At 45.4% G+C, this 17,000-nt stretch overlaps 1 protein-coding gene across 4 annotated transcripts in view; it reads right to left on the bottom strand.

The window, feature by feature from the left end:
- Positions 1–15,576, bottom strand: part of CCNL1 (cyclin L1) — a 285,464-nt gene extending 269,888 nt beyond the window's left edge. For all 4 annotated transcript variants that reach the window (XM_085634757.1, XM_085634758.1, XM_085634759.1 and 1 more), the window contains exons 1-2: positions 15,187–15,576; positions 15,022–15,096 (exon numbers count right to left, since the gene is read on the bottom strand). In XM_085634757.1, coding sequence (XP_085490883.1) covers positions 15,022–15,096; positions 15,187–15,561 — 450 coding nt within the window. In that variant the 5' untranslated portion in view covers positions 15,562–15,576. The remainder of the gene's footprint in view (positions 1–15,021; positions 15,097–15,186) is intronic.
- Between the last annotated feature and the right edge of the window lie 1,424 nt (positions 15,577–17,000).

Here is a 17,000-nt window from a genome sequence, read left to right as displayed (position 1 = left end):
TGTCTGTTATGCCCTTTGGCGGGGCACCAGACCTCCAGCCGTTCTTGGGCTTCCTACGGCGTCGCAAAGAACCAGCTCTTCCCTTCTGCTTCTACTCAGTTTTGCTGGGAAGAGCATTGCGTATTGGAGTTTGATTGCGCAGCTCTTTTTACATCCAGGAAATGTTGTTGATGCTTTGTCACGGCCGCTGTGTAGTCAGGGTATAGTGTTACATTACTGTTGTCTACCCTCAAGGGGGTGGGGGGCATTCGGGCAGCCTGCAGAATTCCGTCCCGGTCTCGGAGGTTAAATACACGTGCCAGAATAGGCTGAGGGGGGCTCCCGGCCTGGGACGCCCTCCTGGTACTCGGTGGGCTCTTTCTACCGAAAAGAAGTTAGAGAGTCCACAAGGCTGCAGTTGTGTTTGTACCAGATCTTCCATGAAGAGATCGTACGCTGGCCCCTTGACGCATTCCGGTACTCCCACCAGGCGAATGTTGCGCCGCGAATGCCTTTCCTTATCATCCAGCTTCTCTGCCATCTGTTTGGTCGCTATCTCCAGGTGACGCACTTGCTGTTGCAACGCCGCAGTGTCAGTCGAGAGGGTTGCCGTGGTGGTTTCCACCTCCGACATTCTTGTGTTCATTTTGAAGACATCTGCTCTCAGCAGTGTTATGTCGCAGGAGATTGCGCCAATGGAGGTTTGCATCTGCTGAAGGATGGTCATCACATCCTGCAGCGTGATCTCTTTGAGCTTTGCTGTCTGCTGGCCACTACCAGTGCTAGGTGCGGGCACCGACATGTCTGATTGTTCCTTAGTGAAAGCGTACTTATCCAGCCGGTTACTTTGTACCGTTCGCTGCCCTCTGCCTCCCATGGCACCCTTAACCCTATGGGTTATGTCCATTCAATTGGCGTGAGGGAGATCGTTTTCTCCGCCGCCTGCCAACATGGGGTTATTCAGTTGTGCGGCTTACCAATTTTTCTGGCCCGTTCTACCGCTAGTGTTGTCAATCTGTGCCAATGGAGACTGCTCTTGTCCCTATGGGTCTACTGGGGCTCTGCGCTTTGTGCCCCGCCAACTGTAGGTTAAGCGCTTCTTTTCTTGGGTGTGAGCGTCTGATATTCGTACCCTTGAAGTGCATGTTGCTCGTTATGATTGGATTGTTTCCGCGCTGCGTCCAGCAAGGCCAACTGTCTCACCGCTGGTACCCTGACTTTTTCCCCCTGTGATGTGCTAGAAGTTTTCAGGGTGTAGAAAGCTGTCTGGCCCTATTGCATGGTGGCGGAGGGCTCCTCAGGTGCCTTTGCATTCTATTCCCTCGTCCGTGTATCTTCATACATGCCTTTGCATGTAAATGTCTGTCAGCAATGCAGTCTATTACAGGCATGTAATGTGTGGGCACCCGGGCCCTCTCTGTTCCGCCAGTTGCTTTATGCGGGTGAATCTGCCGCTTTCAGGGCGCTTTCCGCACTTTTCTCCCGCCCACCGGTTGTCTCCGGAATCTAGCTGTGTTATCGGGCTTGTAGTCGAACACGCATCAGCGCCAGCTATATAAAGGACGGGTCTTGTGCTATCTCTCGCTGCACTCACCGCCCGTCTTGAAGCTCCGTCAGATTCTCCGTGTGGCTGGCCGGTCACACATCCGTAGCGGGCGGCTTCTCACTCACTTGAGGCCCCGGCTCGAATGTAGAGCTCAAGCCGCGACTCTGCTACATCCTCTCCCACATTGCTAGATCTATCTGCCTCCTTCAATACGGTCAGCCACCATACCCTGCTGACAAGATTAGCAGAAAAGGGTGTCAAGGGACCGATGGAAGGGAGTAAGATCTTATTTGTAAGATCTCTGTCAGGCAGTAGCACTGGCCCCTGATCAATAAACTTTTAGACACACAAGGTGTGACTCAAGGCTCTGAACTTAGCCCAGTGCTGTTTAACATCTTTATGCAGCCTCGGATTGTTCTTAAGAAACACATCATTTCTGTGGTAAATTATGCAGACGATAAGCAGCTGATTCTGTCTTTTAACAATCAGCCAGAGGCTGCAAATGCTTTCAAGTTTTGCAGAGTTGATTTATTTAAATTCCCTTAAATTAATCTGGGATAAGACTGAATTTCTATGCTGCTCTGCGAATAAGCCTGCGATGCCTCTCCCTATGAATGTCTGGCCATTTCCTACGGAAAATGTGCTTTGCTTCTTGGAAGCAGTATGCAATCTGGAAGTTACCTTCGATGATAGTCTCTCTTTGGAAAGCATGTAAACTTAGCTGGGGTCCGTTTTACTCTATTCCGAGGATTAAGAAAACTGTTTCTTGTTCTACCCCATCATGGAATAGCACTAATTGCGCATAGTGCAATACGCAGCAGATTAGATTACTGTAATGCCTTTTTGTTAGGAGCCCAAATTATCGGATCAAGAGACTGCACAGAGTGCAGGTGGCCGCAGCAAAATGTACACTAAATTGGCGACGGAGGTCCTCTGCATCCATGGCTCTAAGAAAACGTCATAGGCTTCCTGTGGAGCAAAGGATTCTCTTCAAGGCAATGTGTATTGTCTTCAAGGTCTACCAGAATAAGGGCCCACTATCATTGCAATGTAGATTGAAAAGATATACACCAAGAAGAATCCTGCGATTTGTAACTGCCAATCTTATCAAGGAACATAGATTCCAGAAGACTCGAGGGGGGGGGGGGGTAGAAGTGTGCGCCTTCTCTGTGAAGGCGGCCAAGCTATGGCATAAGGTACTATCTGACGAGAGCAATACCAGACCTCTAAAAATTCTCAGCACGAATGTCACAGGTCACGTCACAAAATCCCTTAACATTGCATTCAGAGAAAGAAAAGTAAACACCAATTTCCATGATAGAACAAGCAGAAATCTGTAGGAAGACAAACTGACATTTGAACTCGGTCTTTGAAAGCCTAGAAGATGTGACCAAATAATAAGATTTAAAGGCATCTTTATTGCTCATTCACTTTTTGAAGTAACAGAACACCTGTTCTTTTTCAGCTGGAGCTCTCTTGCCATAATGTGCCAGCAGACTCTAAAAAGCGCTGCAGGAAGTCCCAACTGTGTCACACCCATTCTTCATTGAAATTATGCTTCCTAGTCCTCAGCGGTAGTCGCACGGGTCCCACCGGCAGCCTTTAGCGTCCATCCAGTCGAGACATTCCTAAGCACAGACGCTTTCTGTTGCTACACAAGACCATGTACTGGTGGGCTGCCATTCTAAACGGATTCATTTTCTTGAGGGAGGAGGCGGGTAACATGGCGGCCGTAAGCTAATCGGCTGCTGCTCCTGCTCCCATGGGTCAGCGTCTGGTCTCGAGCGGGGACCGCTCCAGAATGCCATAATGAATCAATTGGAGTTACTTTTCTCCTACCTTATGGTGCCTGGATTTATTTTCCTTTTCGGTTCCGCTTTTTTGCATGCATATGGCCGCCGAGCTCCGCGGAAGCATCCCGGCGCTCAGAGTATCACGGTGGGAAGGTGCAGCCCAGGAGTGGAGGCGTAGCGGTGTTGCCTCCGGGTTACTGGAGGCAGAGTCAGCACTGGGGATTACTCCAGTATGAGTCCCGGTGGCAATGGCGATGGAGTCAGCGTGGCTGAGTTGGCTGATGCAGCTGGGTTAGCTGTACAATCTGGGACCTGATTTTGGTAAGAAGTCTACCGTTGCTCAAATTTAGCAAGATGGTAAGAGCTTATCTCGGATTGGACATTTGAGACTTTCAAGATTTCTATTTTGACTGCGTGAGCAGGCGCCATCAAGTGAGCTTTCTTGATTTGTATGCCCAAGCTTTTAGCAACACAAATGAGATTTCCAAGTCTATGGAGACAAGTGAGCAGCAGCATTTCGACCCTCCCCCACCACCTAAAGCTTGCAGGTATACGGTGCGTGCTAGGGCTGCCCAGTTTCACGGCAAAACCGAACTCTCACAATCCTCTCTGCCCCACAGTCTCCCCGCCTGTAGTTAAAGTACAGGTGTCCGATAAACAAGCCAGGTTCAAGGGAGGTCAATATTGGACCCACTGTCTGGGTTAAAGGAAGAGGGAGGGGAAAGAAAACAGCAGATTTGAAAGTTCAAATAACCCCCTCCCTAAAATCGTTTTATACGGTTTTGTCCACATCCTCTTCCACAATCTTGGGCGCAGATAAGGAAATCCCCAGTAGGTTGCAGTCTGATATTGCATTAGATCTGGCCCCGCGCCGCTCCCTTGATAAGTCAGATTCCCCTCAGTCTACCATGCAACCTCCGGATATTTCAAGTTCTTTGGGTGAAGTGGTGACGGGCTCTGGGTCTCCTGGGGCTTCTGGGGGGGTCTCAATTCTGTCATACATCACGCAGTTGGTCTTTTAAATAGGTTTACTACTTTAGAGGTTAGCAAGGCCTATGAAGGTCAACAAGACCCTGTCTCTGTACCTGAAGATCCTGGGTCCTCTTTAGGTCAAAATGGCTCATCAGGTTCATTAGGTTCTTCTGGTTGACATTTTATTGTCCCTACAAGACGAGATGAGAAATAGGTTCACAGTTTCGAAGTCAAACCAGGCAGCGATTCAAGCCTCCTGCGTGGTATTAGAACAGAAGTTGGAGGAGGTCTCATCAAGAACTGACGCATTAGAACAGGAGATAGCAAAAAATAAGGATGCACTGCATACCTCAACAACAGAAATGGCTAAACTTGCCACTCAGAATAAAGAACAGAAGGAAGATCGAGCGTTTAGAGAACCATACCAGGAAGAATAATTTGAGACAATGTTCCTAAAGCAATTGAAGGGGAAGATATTAGAGGGTTTGTGAGTTCTCTCTTAAAAGAAACAGTGTTAAAAAAACTCTAACATAGATCTTGCCAGAGATACAACGTGTACATCGTGACCCATTCATAAGAAATCCAGCTAAACGTAAGCCAAGGAATATTTTTATCAATTTTCTAACGTACACTGTTAAGGAAGCCATCCTTTCATCGGCTTTAAAGGAAGGACGTATAACATCAACATCCTTTTCCAGTCCATTTTCTTTCTCCATTAGATCGGATGTATCCCACATCACTGCAACAAAACAGTGGGAACTGGGAAAAAGAATGGATGCTCTAAATAAACTGGGGGCTAAGGCCCAACTGATGTTTCCTGCATCACTGCGTGTCATGTGGAATAATCATATGTATATGTTTCGGTCAGTTGAGGTAGATTGGCTTATAGAAAAAAAAAATCAAAGGTGGAACATAAGCAGGAATATATGTAGGAGAAGGCAGGAGTGTGTGGGGGGGGGGGGCCCCGTCCAGTGAGACCTGTTATAGAATATTAAGTTATTCACTTTTCTTTAGACCATGGGACAGTGGTCGAATAGGCTTAGGCCTAATAGAAGGGAGGGTTTCCCAAAGGGAAGGGGGGGGGGGGGGGGGAAGGGTCACTGGGGGGGTGGTGGTAGGTTGCACAGGGTGGGGAGCAGTGGGTAAAAAGTTAAAAAATATTCTCAATCTCACATCCATTGGTTGGACATGGGCTTCACCTTCAGATGGCAGGTATTCTCCCTGCAAGTAGCAAGGTTAAGTTTATTACGTGGAACGTTAATGGGTTAAGGTGCCCCCGTAGACAAAGATTGGTTTTGAAATATCTAGAATTATCCCCCGCCCAAATTTGTCTTATCCAGGAGACTCATTTAAGTCATGTAGAGTGTAGAACTATTTTTCCTAAATATTTCTGGCTAAAACACTTTTGTTCCTCGGATCATACAGTCCGCAGTAACAGGGTGGCCATATTGATAAAACAAGGTGCAGGATGTTCCATCAAATTCATCCATTCGGATCACTCAGGGAGGTGGCTAGTGGCCATATTAGATTTTGGAGGCCTAGTGTTAGCATGTGCTTTTCATGGTCCCAATATCGATGACCCGACATATTTGTAGATTACCATCTATTATGCTTGATGCATTATCACCAATAATAATAATTGGAGGTGATTTTAATGTTCTCCTTGACCCCATGAAAGATAGATCCAATCAGTTATTATGTGGGGGCCCCTCGAGTGCGACAGGCTTGGAAAGATTTGCTACACGACTTAGATCTTGTGGATGTCTAGAGGGCAAAGATGGGTGACAAACAGGGGTTCACGTTCCATAGTAAGAAGCATGGCCACTACTCCAGAATAGATTATGTCCTAACTGACAGGCCAAGCTTGGACGACATTACCAGTAAAACTGTTTTGCCCAGGCACGTTTCAGAGCATGCCCCAGTATTGTTCTCCTTTATTAGAAAAAGGCATAATCTACGTCCCAGATGGACACTTAAAAGGTCTATGTTGTCAGATCTAGATATTGCAACGGCTCTTAAATCGGCCACTGTAGACTATTTTAGAATCTATATTGGTTCAACCTCCATGGATGTTTAGGATGCTTACATCAAGGGGTATCCTACACAGTCTTATCTGCTCTAAGAATAGGGCAGATGCTTGGGAGTTAGACTCTGGAGGGGAAAATTATTTCACTGGAGGAGGAATGGTCTCGGAATTATCATGGGAATACTGATAGGCTCTCACAGATCAACAGAGATTTGGATGACGCGCGCCAAGATTATAGGGGAAGGTTAGATCATAAGTGTAGGGCTCAATGGTTGTCAAAAAATATGCAGAACTTTGAATATGGAGAGAGGGCAGGAGCACTTCTGACATGGAAAGCGAGAGCAGACCGCTCCAAAAATAACATTAATGAATTGATAATCAATGAAAGCGGAGAAAAGTAAAGTAGCATGGAGGATATGCAAGCCTGCCTTCTCTCTTTATTCTCAGAACTATATAGGGAAGAAACTGTGCCTAACACCGAAACCCTTCAAACTTGGTTGAGGGGGAAACTCCTCCCAACTTTAACGAATGAGAGTCGAGAAAGCCTAGATGCCGCCTATCACTGAAAACGAAGTTACAGTCCAAATAAGCAAGTGTAATAAGGCAGCAGGTACGGATGCGCTTCCTAGTGAGGTTTACAAATTACTCACGGATGAACTGGTGCAGATACTGGGTATTCTTTTCAACTCAGTCTATAGTGCGGAAGGCCGAGCTCCGAGATTTTGGAAAGAGGCAACTTTTGTATTAATTTTGAAACTTGGGATGGATCCCTTAAAAGCAGATTCATATAGACCAATCTCTCTGCTGAATGCTGATTATAAGATCTTTATGAGCATTCTTGCAGGGAGATTGGTCAAGTTGGCCCCGCAGTTGATAAATTCTGACCAAAAAAAGGGTTCATCCCCGGGAGATATATTCAGGAGCAGACAACAGCTATATGGTAATATTGATTTGGTGATGGGACGATCGGATCCCTTGGTCGTTGTGGCATTAGACGCGGCCAAGACTTTTTACAGAGTATGTTGGGCATACCACTGTGAGGTAGGCAAATGGGCTTTGGCCCTATCTTTGTTCAGACCTTAATAAATTGTTATCAGGGTGCCTCGGCTAAAATTTTGCTAAATGGCATGTTAACTTCTAGCTTTAAAATCCAAAGAGGAACCAGACAGGGGTGTCCCATCTCCCCATTATTGTTTGATGTTTATATAGAGCCATTAGCACAAAGTATAAGATTAGATGTTTTGCTTTCCCCTTTTAAATCTCAGCAATATTGTAGTAAACTGGCTCTTTATGCTGATGATTTTTTGCTATATACCGATAATCCGGGGGTGGCAATTCCTAGGGTTGAGGCTTTGTTGGAGGAATTTGGTTCACTATCAGGATATTTGGCAAATACCGCCAAAACAGAGGTGATGTGTTGGAACATTGACAGTTGGGATGGTACCACGAGTAATGAGTTTAAATATTTGGGTATCACCATAGTTAAGGATCTTGACAAAATCCCTCAGATTAATCTGAATAAAACCATAAAAGATGTGGACAGTCTATTTTCAAGATGGAAAAATCTTCCACTAACAATCTTTGGTGGGGTCAACTTGGTGAAAATGGTCATTTTACCCAAGCTGACATTTGTTTAATGCAATCCCCCTGGAATTCCCCAGTAAAATGATAAGTAAAATCCAAAGTAAGATTGAAAGTTTCATTTGGGCAATAAGGGCGCAAGACTCATGGAAAAAGCTAAGACGTAGGCTCATGAAAGGAGGGTTAGCTCTTCCAGATATTAGCTGGTATTCAGTCGCCTTCCAATTTAAAAACGTCAGGATGCTACTTATAAAACCGGAAGAGACATTGTGGGGGAGACTTTTGGGGGAAATGGTAAAGTCAGAGGGTAAGGAGAAGGTGAAGGCTTTATTTATAAATTTGGGGCACCTAGGTTCTTCAAAAGGGTTTGTTTGAAAGTTCTCAGAGCAGCTTAGTCTTTGGTTTAAAGTAAAGATGCAGATGGGGGATAGGGTACTATTCAGATTTCACCCCAATCTGGGACTCCCCAGGGACTCCATTATGCTTGAGGGATAGCCTTGCAATCCCAATTAAAAGGGCGGGTATTGTATTCTGGTCTGAGCTTCTATCCCAGGAGGGAGTGTTTCCATGGGAGGTTCTAAGAGCTACGGTAGGAAGCGGTCTATCTAAATTTAAATACCTGCAATTAGCCTCATGGTGGACTGCGGAAAAGGAGGATATACAAGGAAATTGGGAAACGGAACAATTGTTGCAACAAGTACGAACCAAAAGAAAGGAGGTTTCCATCCGGTATAAGTGTCTAGAGATGGAAGATATGGAATTTCCCCGGCAGTATGTAGTCTGGAATCAGTCTGCCTTTGAATCTGTGATCGAAGAACTGTATGAACCTGCTTTGAAGTTACTTTACAAATACGTTAAACCGGCTAGCTTAAAAAAAAAACTTTAGTTATTAATAGGCTGTACTATACCCCTGCTAAGATTGCTAAATTTGCACCTCTATCCGCCCCCAAATGTCCGAGGTGTAATCTGCTTAATGCTAATGACATCCATATTGTTTATGAGTGTCCTGAACTTAGTAACTTTTGGCAGGGTGGGGGGGGGGGGATGCCTTAACTGGCATCTTCAAATTTAAAATCAAGGTTACTCTTTCATTGGTTATATTTGGAGAGGACGGATTGCTTGGGAAGAACCTCCAGCAGGTCGATAGAGGTCTGTTGCTATATTTGGTATTAATAGCCCGAAGAGAAATCTGCATGGAATGGAAAGAACCGCGCCCCCCTCCGTGTGAGGACTGGTTAAAAGCAGCATTAGCCATGGTGCGTCTGGGCCGGGGGGGGAGAGACAGAGCAGTGTGAACATCTGGCAGGCACTGCTATCATGGGGTAGGGAGTTGAATATGGTATAGCTCCTTCCTGGTCCAACTAGTCCTATGATTACACCAAGCTCCCAACAAAGGGGGTTGGCCTGGTGAGGCCCAAGAGAACGCAGTAGCCGTAGGGTGCACAGATACGATCGACGGCTTCTCTGAGAATTGCAGATGCTTATTGGTGAGAGGAGGACAAAATAAATGTATAAATAAATAAACCAATTCATTTTCTGGCATATTACTCCTGCTCCCCATTTGGGGGTCACCCGTAAACATAGCTGCGCTTTGGCTACTAAACCCGTTTATTTTGGTTGTTTGTAAAAATACTGTGCTAAGCATTGAAATGTATTTATCACAGCGTGTACCACATTTCATCACAGCGCACTGTTTTCACATGTAGTTAATGAGATTGATTGAAGGACATGAAATAAAATCTGGAATTTTATCTTTCAACATGCAATCTATAATAAGTACCATTGGTATCCCTTCATAAAGGGACCAGTATTTTTTGCTAGTAACAGCTGTGGGTTAAGCATGGGGACTTGAATTATGGCCAGGCACTGCTGCCGAAGGTCATACGCAGTGGGTCTACCTGCCCTGCCGCTGACTAGGCAGCCACCCCACCGCGCTGCTGCTTGTTTGGTACAGGGATCAGAGGTAGATACTACATCAATACCTCATAAACACAAACTCACTGGGGGAAGAAAAAAAAAAATAACTTACAAATCCGTCATAGATCTGGCTCAAATGCATATAACCACAAAAATTTGAAGATTGTGGTTAACACACATGTGCACACACACTACAAGTTTTAGCAAACACCACGTGCAAATCACCAACTTGCCAACAGCCTACAAACAAGAACAATCAGGAAAACCGCATGGAGAGTGATGCGAGTTATGGTTTGTGTTGTGTACACCCTTCCGTTATTTCTTCGCTCTGAAACGAGTACTTTACGTTTCCAAAAACTTTTAAAGACCTACCTGTTCCCTGCTTAATGCCGCTGTCTTGTGTTATGGTGCCTTTTTTTTTTTTTTTTCCTGGAAGAGCGCGGGGATGCCCAAGGGTAACCAGGCGCGATACAAAACTCAGTAATAATAATAATAATAATGTACACATTGATAAACAAAACTTGTGTAACTTTTTTCCAGCAAATATATGTAAATGTTTTTCAGGTAATAGGATTTAGAGTATGAACATAGGTCTAAAAATTCACTAAATATGATGTAATAATGTCATTCAACATGTCGAGTTATATGTGTGAAGTCATTAGAAGTGCATGATGGATGAGCAGTAACATGCAAATTTCAGTAGTTTTTAGGTCAAGGACTACCGGTCTGCCGAAAGGCAGAACCGGAAGTCGGAGATTTAATGACTTGGAGAAGAGGGGCTTGATCCAGCCCCTCTTCTCCCCTGTTCTCCATTGGCTGGCCTCGTAAATGCTGGCCAGCCACTGGAGAAGAGGTCAGTCACTCCGATCAGGCCCCGTCCTTTTCGGATCGGGGGGCGTGGTTTTTGCGAAAAGTCTCAGGGAGGAGACAACAGCAAAACACGCCCCCGAATCCGAAAACGACGCTGCCTTTTCGGTGGTGTGTGCTTGCTCTTGTTTCTGCTCTCCTCGCTGCTCCCCCTTACATACCCCACTTCCCATTGTCCCTTTCCTTCTCCCACGAGGGCTCCACTTCGTTTTCTGCCAGCTGTCCCTGTGCGACTGCCCCCCCCCACCTACCTTGTGACTCCCCTTCTCTGAACCCGTAATTCATGGTATACCCGCTGTGCACTGATGCCGCCCCCCACCAAAAGAACCCACGTTCTGAGGCTGCCACATATGCCTCCCCTTTGTTCTGTTCGAATCCTCCTCGCTTCCTGGTGCGCCTCTGTGCCCTCCCCCTCACTCCTGGGCTCGGGATTCTTTGTTTACGAGTCAGACGCTGGATGGTTTGTGGAGGACGGACTGCGGGACTTGTGTAGTCTCTTTTCTTGCCTCTGCTGCACTCTGCGTGGTCTCCAGTTTGGTCCGAACACTGAGTTTGGGAGAAGTGTGTGACGGGAGGGGGGGGGTGGGGGTGGTTAGCCCGTTCAGTCTTCACCCCCTTCCCTTGCAGCCCCCTAACTCCATCTTTATCAATCTCTGCTCAGAATTCATTGTAGGAACGTAGTATTCGGCGATAGGCGCTTTCTGTGGGGCGTTGGTTGGTGCGATTTTCATATTTCGCAGGGCTCGGGCCAAAGTCTAGCAGACTTCAAATGTGATGGGGCAAGGGGTAAGTAAGGCTCTTTGATGTTTCCAAGAAAGCTTCCGAAATCCGTCTCGAGGAGATCGAGGCATAACCGCGGGCGGGTCACGAGATTCTGCGCAGCCCCCCCTCCCCCCCGTGCTTCCACAGTCCTGAATATTGCTTCCTGCTGGCATTACTGGGAGGCTGGCACAGAGGAAGCGGTGAGCTCGCGCACCACCCTGTCCGAAGTGAGAGAGGAGCTCCTTTGTTTGTTTTGGGTCAGTGGGTATGTAGGACCTCTGCCCTACACGTGCCAGTTGTGTCTGGGACTTCAGTGGCACACCTCTGCCCTCCATGTGCAGGTCTTTTCTGGCCTAGCCTGTGATTCAAAAGCAGACTATATGTATATAATCTGCACATCCCACGGGGGAGGTTCTCCGCAGCTGTCCTACAGTATTTTTTACGTGCAGTCATTGGTATCCTGAAAGTGTGTATTATGCCAGATTTTAAAATTAAAATATATTTTTATTCTCCTCAAAACAGTATTTTTGGCAATAAACGTTACCCTTCTACTGGTTAAATAACATCATGTGTTCCCAGCTTCCCACATAGTAGAAAACGACCTAATTAAATTCCCTCTGGCGCCCTGAATGGATCAGTCCTTTGTGAGGAGATCTCCCTGGCCGACTAATGTCCACAATTCACTCATCCCTGCCCATACACAATCCGTCATACTAACCGTTCTCCATCACTGTATTATGTTTGTGCCGGATTTATTCCCGCTTGTTCATGTTCTTGGGACTGAAGTAGTTAAATAGGCTCTCAGGTACTTAGTACATGCATTTGTTTACATTTTGAGAGGGAGAGTACCTGCACTTCTCAGCAGAGCTGTGATACCGCATCACTTTTGATGGGAAGCAAATAAAGCTCAAGGCCTGACCCGCCTACTTCTGCCTTCCTATGAAAGAAGCGTCATCTGATCTTTGGCCATGGTATTGGTAATCAAGATATTCCGCAATGAGCCTAGGTTGATGCCATGCGAGCATTGCGACCCAAAGGATAAAATGTTGCAAAATCACATTTGAGGTGTGGCACACATTTGCTTCATAATCAAACCCAAAATTTACTCTGGAGAATGTGCAGAAGGGTTTGTGTTGGCTAATTGGCATACTCCGGACTATGGGTACTCACAAAAATCTTCTCGGGCGCCAAAAAGTACAGTTTGGGTTGTGTCCCAGGGCAGCACCTATACAGTAGCACTCACCACCCCCCTACTCACTCCCCTGTTTTTTTTTTTTAATTTAAAAAGGCACAATTAGCGCTATATCAAAAAATTGCATTTCGTACAACTTTTATTTACTAATTCACCTTGGATTTGTAAATAAAAAGCGAACAAAAATGTTCACCTTGTTTTCTAGGCGCCAGCATCCACATTAGCGTGTGCCTTCAAAATGCCACAAGAGTGTTTTTCTTTTTTTTAAAAACCTTCTTTTCAGCCATGCCGCATTACCGCATGGCTAACAAGCATTTACAATGCAACGGTCTCGGCATTGTTAAAGTTAGAGCTATTGGCATTGCTCATGACAATGCAGTTTCTTTAAATGTTTTATAAACAAAAATAATGTCATGAGCAATGCCAATAGCTCTAATTTTACCAATGCCGAGACCATTGCATTGTAAATGCTTGTTAAATTTGCTTTATGGCCATAACTCTAGTTTAACTGTTTTTTCAGTGAATATACATCCCTAACACTTACAATGTAATTAATAAAAATCATATACATTTATTTCCCTAACATACATACCTACCTCTTGACAACATTTTAGCACCCAAAAAAAGGGGATCCGACATTTTTGTAAACCTCAAACCACTATAGTGGGGAAAAGGAGGATCCGAAATCAGAGGAAATAAAAGGAGACTAATCACTAGGTCACAGCAGCAACGCTTTGTCAGAATCTAGGGTTTAATCTCCAAAACCTTAAAGGAAGACAGTTGCAAAAACACACTGTCCGTGGTAGGTTTATCGCAACAAGTACAGACCGTGTTTTTCTAAAGCCACAAGTGCGTGTACTAGCTGGTAGTTGATCTCATTACTGCTGTAGGGGAAACTGTTCAAAATGCAGGCCCAACAAAGCACAACCGTGGTTTAAAAAGGCAAACTTTCCACTTAGAACGGGAAGCACAGACTAGTGCAACACAAGAAAGTTGCATAATCCTACCGCTCAATAAAAAGCTACATGATGTCAGGCAAGAGACAGGAAATGCAGCCATATAGGTAGTCAAGTTCACAGGGGATATAAAGGTAAGCAAAATTGAAGGAACACCACATTCACTCAATGGACCCCTGCTAAACTGCAGCCTTACACACAGCACCCAACTGCGATGCACTGGGAGCAGCCAGGGTTTGGGGTCGGGCAAGTACAGGGACACTACATTATGTATACAGGTGAGATAAGCAGGTAAAAAAAATGCATGGGCCAGACTTTAGCAGCAACCAACCAGCAACCTACAGATAGGCTAGCACAAAGGGAAGATAGTAATCTCTAGCTAAGGGTGGGTGTACACTTTGTGTTTATCTCTAAACCAGTAGTGCATTATCTTGTACTACTGAAAGCCATTTACAAAAATACACAACTCCTCCGAGTAGGACAAGCTTCCAAACTTTTCCTTTCTTGGAATAATGCCCAAAGGAAGACAAACGCCTACAGCGTAGGTAGTGTAGTTGGCCAGTGCTCCTGAGCAAAAAACAACGTGATGTATCTGGAGCCCCAACCAATGAGAAGCTAGCAAAGAAGACCGACGCAATGGTAAGTTGAAGGTGGGATTACACTCCACAAAGTGATTACAGCAAGTCTTGCAGACAGTGCATGCGCACTGCCTAGGCTCGGTCTAAAAAACTAAAGTAAGCAAAAAAAAATAGTCAAATTGAGAAGGCGGTGATGCTTTTCCAAACCTCAGTTTAAAGGGAAACTAAAAGTGGGGAGTGTTCAAAGTATCAGCAAAGGGCGTGTTGTGTTGAATAGCGAGCACTACAAAACAGGTATCTAGTCATGCCGGTTTTTAGCCATATGGGTATCACAAACATAACGGTTATTGGGGTAAAAAGGTGAGGGGTAATAAAAAGGCATACCCTAGTTTCAACTCGAACTTTCTTGTCGTGGACTAGACTGCCTCATCGAAACAGAGTTCTCAAAGGTGGGAGGCCTTGGGTGTGAAACAATTACATTTTGGAATTTGCGTATTAGCTGGAAACGTACAATTAATAAAAAGTTCAATTGGGTGATGTGAATGAGCTAGGAATACGTAATATGGCAACCAGGCAAGGAGCAAACATCGATAAGTGTGTGGCAGATACACTTCCATCAAACTACAATGACCTGCCAGCTGTGACATGCAGAGTAAGAGGCTATCGCCTTAAAAGTCCAACAACATTTAAAGACACAATAGTTCCCAGAGAGGCGACAAGGTTATATGTACCAACAGAAATTGCGAACAATCGGACTCGAAAAAGGAAAGCAACTTTTATTTCAAAGGAAGCATATGGCTTGACTACGTGAACTGTCAGCAACAGCGGACGAGACACATGGTACAGGCTCACCTCAAAACTGTGTTTCACGAATGACTTTGAGTAAAAGAAGCGGTGAAACAGCACCTGGCCAGTGGCCATTGCCACCTGTGAACAGAGAGAAGAGAGGTATTATTCGGCCGCTTCTTCCTCGTGCGCCATGTTCGTGGTTCCCCCGTCCCCGGAGGGCTCACTCACCTGCGGTAAGCGGAGTAGGATGCCGGAGGACTGTAGCATCTCACAGCCTAGGACACGAAGGTCGGTCTCACTGTTCAGATCCAAGCCGTCCAGCATGGAGGGGGTGGGCGATAGCCGCTCGTCCGGGATCAGTGAGTTGTCAATGGTCAGATGCACCTTGGAGTAGAGCCGGTCGCCGATCAGGATGCCGTCGGCCGCGCGGGACGACGTGGTAGCGGCGGGCGCCGGGTGCTGTCCCGGGCCTGACGCCATTACTCTGACAGACGTTCTCGCTACGAACCACGGAGGAGGAAGGAGGCGCAGACTGCTGCCGACCAGTGACGCTCGATAGGCGCCGGAACGCACATCACCGCTCCAACCGGAAGCTATATCCATCCGCCGAAGCAGACTGACTCAAAGAAAGAGTCCCTTTCCTTCCCTTTGGAATGAGGAGGTCCAGCAGTGACGCTTTGGTCTCCACGCAACGGGTCTGTGATGCAGGCCCTGGTCACAGGAGCAATAGTTGACAGCTAGGGCAGTTTCTTCCACAAGAAGGAAAGGCGGTCTTTTCCTCTTTTAGGAGGGGAGTGTCGCTGTTCTGTCGGATGACACTTGTAGACGAATACAAGATGAAAACCGAAATAGTTGAATGTTCCGATGTGTACTGTACACACGGAGCTCCGCGAACGACCTTTCTCCGCAGCTGAGCTGTCTGGAATGAAGGGAACGTTTGGTGCCAGACAACAAGTGGAACGGAAAGACGATCTAAATTCCATAAAGGGAAAGTATGCGATAAGCGAAGTACAAACACAATACAGCGTTTCTCCCTTCATCACAATAAAATACAAAAGGTGCAAACTATTAAAGACTTATGGTACTATACAGTGAATACAGAGTTTAAGAAGAATGGGCATTAATACAAAATATATTCTTGAAATTTAGCAGGCATTTTTACTATTCTTTTAGAGGCTTGAGGTTCAGTACCATCTCTGAGAGATTTCGAAATGTCCATAGCGTGTGCCAGTATTTTCAATGGAAGAATTCACATCAGATACACATTGACATTCACTTTCTCTAACAAAGGTTTGGTGCACATCATGTTGAATAACTGGTGAAAATGTTAACCAATTAAGATTCAAAATTATTTAGATCAACAGCGATGTGTGCAATGATTGACGTAAAATGTAAAGGCGCCACGACGCCTCAGGGCAGCAGAGCGCCACGACGCCTCAGGGCAGCAGTGCGCTTTACAAGACACATACATACATAAATGAGGTGCATTTTAAATGTGCAGACTGCAATATGCAGACGTAGTTTTTAGCATAGGCTGCAGAATCGCTTAAATACAAGTTTTCTTTTAATCAGAAGTGAAGTCAACAATGCTGAAATGTGCACAATGGAATTTAGAGACCTGGTTTTAATGTGACATACTTAGAAATATTGTCATAACTGCAGAATGTTCCCGTTCAACAAAAGTATTGAAATTTGCTAAGAAACATCTGTTTGTGATAAACAAACTTCCTATTTACTCCATATTCAACATGATGCTTGGATAGAATAGTTGTACATTTTAAAACAGTTTTTCTTGTTCCTGTTAATGAAATGCATTACTAAACAGTGTTTTGCAAGTCGATGTTTCTCTTCTTTTGCATAGTTCATTGTTTTCGCAACAAATCATTTTACATTAGTAGGCTAAACTGTGTTTGATGCTTATGGAAATGGAAGCGTATGACTCGAAAAGCTACATACGTAAGATGTCTGTAACAAACTTTGTGATAAAACTTTGCTAGCTGCGTGTTATTTCGTAGGAAAGGAACAGCTGAACTCACTCTCAG

Source organism: Triturus cristatus, chromosome 11, assembly GCF_964204655.1.
Source record: "Triturus cristatus chromosome 11, aTriCri1.1, whole genome shotgun sequence".
Lineage (NCBI taxonomy): Eukaryota > Metazoa > Chordata > Amphibia > Caudata > Salamandridae > Triturus > Triturus cristatus.
This window is presented reverse-complemented; position numbering and strand designations above follow the sequence as displayed.